This window comes from Poeciliopsis prolifica, unplaced genomic scaffold (genome assembly GCF_027474105.1).
Source record: "Poeciliopsis prolifica strain line A6 unplaced genomic scaffold, Auburn_PproV2 SCAFFOLD119, whole genome shotgun sequence".
Classification (NCBI taxonomy): Eukaryota; Metazoa; Chordata; class Actinopteri; order Cyprinodontiformes; family Poeciliidae; genus Poeciliopsis; species Poeciliopsis prolifica.
In genome coordinates this window covers 730001-735000 of record NW_026562494.1, presented here as the reverse complement: position 1 = coordinate 735000, position 5000 = coordinate 730001, and the positions used below count along the sequence as shown (strand labels likewise).

Here is a 5000-nt window from a genome sequence, read left to right as displayed (position 1 = left end):
TGGTCGGTTCATCTGGGTTTTAGCTGCAGACAGAGGAAGATCGTCTCGTTCCTGAATGTTGAATTCATCTCAGAGGGTCTGATTTTTCAGGATTTTCCTCGTCTGGCCAAATATGGAGAATGTTTTCATTCTGGGTGGTGATGAAGACGATTCATGTGTTGGTGGGAGTTAGTGAAGGTTTTCCACCTTTGGCATCAAAACGCTCCAGATTGAGGAGACGCGTCTCCTTTAAACTCAGACCGTCAGTCTGAGGTTCTCCGCCATCTTGGAGTCAACATGAACTCTGCTGCTGGACTGACGCAGCGGCTCCAGGCCGTCACACGGCGAGCGCATCAGGGATTCCCGCCTGCAGCCGCTGGGCTGCGTTGGGACGGCTGGGTTGGAGGACCTCCACCTGCAGGGCGGAGGAAACGTTGCCTCATCCGCCTGCATGATGCAGGACCTTCATTTTTAATCTGCTGCTGCTGATGAAAGACAGCAGACATTTGTTCAACTCAGAGACAATCTGTTGGTGAAATGAGCCGGTGGGTCTGGATCGGCCCACAAACGGATTTTATTTTGAAATAAACGAGCAGCAGTCAGGTCTCAGACGCACTGATCAGATATTGATCCATTTCTCAGCTCTGTAGTTTTTATTTCTGTGTCCAGCCCTGCAGGTCTGACCGGCAGCCCCGTCATCTCCGACGTCTCCCTGATCCGCCTGGCGCCCGGCGGCGCCCTGGCGGCGACCGGCGACCCGTCGTTCGGCCCGCCTCACCCGTACGTGTCGCCCCACGTGGAGCAGTACCTGCGGCAGGTGCACGGCAGCCCCACCCTGTCCATGATCTCAGCGGCCAGAGGCCTCAGCCCAGCAGACCGTGAGTCAGACCAGTACCAGCTCTCAGGGTAACCAGTTGGGCTTACTGGTGGTCCGTCAGAAAGCCAACCAGTTGGACTTGTTTTCCTGGGAGCTGATTGGCTGTTAGCCCCAGTGCTAGCGCTAACACGCCAACATTTTAAACATGAAACATCTTCTGTTCAAGTTTTCTGTACTTTAAACTTAACTTCTTAATAAATATAAAAACAGATTTTTCAGGCTTTTTCCAGGTTATTAATGACTGTTAAAAGCTTTTCCAGGTGTTTCCAGGCTCTCTGTGATGTTTCCCCTCCCCGTCTTGTTTCTCAGTGGCTCATGAACATGTGAAGGAGCGCGGCGGCCTGTTTGGCCTTCCTCCTCCTCCTCCTCCTCCAGCAGGGCCCAGCGCGGCAGAGTACTACCAGCTGATGGCCAGCCACCGCGGCCCCTACAGCGAGCTGCTGCTGCCGGGGCCCGGGGCCCCGCTGGCCCCGCTGGCGCCGCTGGCGCCGCTGGCCGACTACCTCTCTCCTGTTGACGGTGAGTTGATGGACGCCTCTCTGCGTTTCTCTGTAAACACGGCGCAGCGGCGGCGCAGCGGCGGCGCAGCGGCGGCGCAGCGGCGGTGCAGCGGCGACGCAGTCGCAGATGAACTCCAGACCGTTTCCTCTGAGACAAGAGCAGCTGCCAGATTAAAGCAGCCAGCCGCACTCTGGAGATCAGGCAGCTGCCAAAAGCATGTTAGAAATAAGAATTTCTTTCTAGAGCTATTTTTACGGTTTTCACAACATGTCAACTGTGTCATCAACATTCCTCTGAAGGTCAACATCAGGAAAACACCTGGAAGTTTGTTAGGAAGGGAGCCTAGAATGGCTCCCTGAGGAACTCCAGATTAAATCACTGAGAACATGAGAAGATAGCAGGTACAACGCGACGCTTCGGTCCTTTAAATAAACCAGAAGGTTGAACCTCCAATATTCCTTTTCAACGTCAGGCAGTAAACAGTTCAGATTTATCTAAGAAACTATAAATATTACTGGTTTCCCACCAAAATCAAAAGTCATTTTTCTTTCTGTGAAATGCAGAAGCTCATCTGTTCCTCCAGAGAAAGTTCAGGTAGAGAGAGTCAGTCATCTTCAGAACGAACATCTGAACTTCCTGTTTCCACTAAAACAAAAACACATCCATGGAGTCTGAGCCTCTCCGTCCGGCGTCCCGACGGCGGCGCTGATAAATGACCATCCAGCCCTCCCATTGGTCCATTCATCAGAGGAAGTGGGACATTAATAAACGTCTCCCCAGAGGTGAGAGAGTGAACGCGGATGGACAGCAGCTGGTGTGAACCTGTACCAGCCGTCCACCGCCGCCAGCCGCCTAAATGAGCCATTAGAGTCCCACGACGACGCGCCGCCGTGATGAAGCTGAGAGACCCTGGAGACGGCGGCGTCCCTGGAGACGGCGGCGTCCCTGGAGACGGCGGCGTCCTCGCCTCCGTTTGGTTCCATCATCAGTTAAACTCCATGTGATGAAGCAACATGATTATTTTCTTGCGCAACACTTTCACTTCCATCAATGAGTTGCTGACGAATGCTAAATGCTATTAGCATTTTTTCCCTTCAGTCCGGCATGATGGATAAAGGTCACGACCTCTTCTGTTCACTTTATTATCTTATTAAAGTGAATATAACTTCAGAGTTAGAAGAGGCCTGATGGATTCACCCCTAGTTCTTTATTTATGCAGGAAATCTTCTGAAGTGGCCTCAAATTCCTTCATTTCTTCAGGAAAACAAATAAGCAGATGAAGTTCAGGAGGCCTTCAGGCTCCAAAGTCACCAGAAAGTCGCTGTTTTTGGATGCATTTCTCTAAACTCACTGATAAAGTCCAGCAGGCCTCCTCACTGTTTCCGTTTAAATTAACATTTTAGAGCTGAAATCGATCAGATTGCTCTGAATACATCTCCATGCAGAACCAGATCAATTCTCAGTAAATTGCCCTCATTTAACATGGTGAAGTCCAACCAGGCCGCTTGATGTTTATCTGAAGTGATTAGGGATCATTGTGCACAGATTGATTAGTTATGCCTGAATCTTAATGGACTCAGCACACATTGCTTCATTTCACTAAAGTTCTCTCCATCAAAGATTTATTGATAAATACTATTGATCAAACTGGCCTCTTTTCAAAGCAAACATTTGATTCATTGGTTCCTTTATGCATATTTCACCAACACATTAAGTCTACTAGCAAATCATCTTATCATCAGCATAACGCCACAAGGACCAACGATTATTCCATTAATCAAACATCCTGGGTATTAATGAGCTTCTCTAGCCGCTTAGCTCAGGTTCTATTAGCTTAGTCTGAGCTAGCTGAGCTACGTTTAGCAGAACTGATTTTATTAGTTTTGCTAAACGCTGGGCTGGTTTAAATGAGATCGAGAGTCAAATTATGTGTGATAACCTTCCACTGTTCAGCTACTCTGTCAATTTTCTTTTTGTAATGGAATAATGTCAGAACGTTTTAATGACGTTAAAATGTCGTCAAGCTAACTGTTCCACACGACGCCTTAGAAAGTTATGCTAAAGAAACATGACATACTGCAGCTGGAGGAAAGCTGCAGAAACATTTTCAGATTTCAGCTGAAATAAAGTGTGAGATGATGAGAGACTCAAAGGGAAGAACCAGAGTGATCTCAGGGACTTTGATTAAAAATTTACCAGATTTCATTGATTTACCTGAAGAAACTACAGAATACGACAAAAGGAAAGAATCTGGGTAGCATGAATGATGTCAAAGGTCACCAGCTTTCATCAAACGGCTGAATCTGTTCAGCCATAAGTTGTCCACTTCCTCTCACTCCAACCTCCTACCTTTGTGTCCAGTGTCCCGGTTCTCCAGCCCCAGGCTGACGCCCAGACTCAGCAGGAAGAGGGCGCTGTCCATCTCGCCACTGTCCGACGCCAGCATCGACCTCCAGACCATGATCAGGACTTCGCCCAACTCCTTGGTGGCGTACATCAACAACTCGCGGTCCAGTTCGGCCGCCAGCAGCTCCTACGGCCACCTGTCGGTCGGGGACTGAGGTACCTGCAGAGCAGAGACAGAAAACTGCTTCAGTATTCACTTCTTGTAGTCTAGCTTCAGATTTTGATTCCTCACGTTATTCTACTGATCAAAACTTCTTCACCCTGATGTTTCCATGTTTATCTTCATCATTCCTTTGTTTTATCCCCTGATATCAACCTTTAATATTTCTCAAGCCTTTCTTATTTCCATCAGCTTACTGACGGGATGTTTCTGTACTGCTGTTGACTCAAATTCCTCGTAAAGCCGATGAATATGAGGTTTTTTCTCCGTATGCCGCAGCCCGTCGTTTCCCTTCCCTCACCCCATCAACTCCATGGCCTACCAGCAGCTCCTGTCCCAGCAGCTCCTGTCCCAGCAGCTCCTGTCCCAGCAGCGCGGCCTCAGCGCCTTCGGTCACAACCCGCCCCTCGTCCACCCTCCACCCACCTTCTCCAGTCGCCAGCCGGGCCTCGGCCTCTCCTCCCTGCCCACCTCCACCCTCAACAGCCACGTGTCATCCAAGGTAAGAGCCGTTTTCCATGTAAATGGAGACAATGCTCTCCGTTTGGACTTGAAGGCATGTTGGTGTAATTTAGGATAAACCTCTGTGATTGCCGCCCCGTCCTCCAGCGACGTCATGCTGCAAACTCCTAGAACAACCGTTTATCCAAGCCTTGGATCTTGCAGCTCCTGTTACCAAATGTTTGTTCTCACTGCTGATTCTGTTTGTCATTGTCTCTTTTGATGTCCGGCCCACGCTCTGTCTCTGTGTTATGGTTTGTGGCTGAAGAAATAAAAAAATCACCCACCCACCCACCTTGGAGGCAAAGTCTCAGTGGGGGAGACCCAAGACTCCTGCGCTCCCACGCGGCTGGTTTTCATATTCTAACCTCTGATTCAGGCTGTAACGATGTGAGGGGAGGAGGGACTGAAGGTACAATCAGGTTTTCACAGAGGCAATGTCAGGATATGTCACTTTTAGAGCCTCTCTGCTCCCATTCTCCGTCCCAGGCGTCTAAAGCTAAGGAGTAAAACTTTACTTGGCGTTACAATTCATGAGTTTAAGAGTCAAGTGGTCAAAAGTATGTAGAATATGTT

General features: G+C 49.1%; 1 protein-coding gene across 1 annotated transcript in view; it reads left to right on the top strand.

Annotated features, from left to right (window-relative positions):
• The window catches only part of LOC129354868 (zinc finger protein GLI2-like), a 58157-nt gene that overhangs the window by 40513 nt on the left and 12644 nt on the right, over positions 1-5000 (top strand). Inside the window, 4 exon segments of the mRNA XM_055024400.1 lie at positions 649-857; positions 1166-1375; positions 3719-3913; positions 4196-4425. Coding sequence (XP_054880375.1) covers positions 649-857; positions 1166-1375; positions 3719-3913; positions 4196-4425 — 844 coding nt within the window.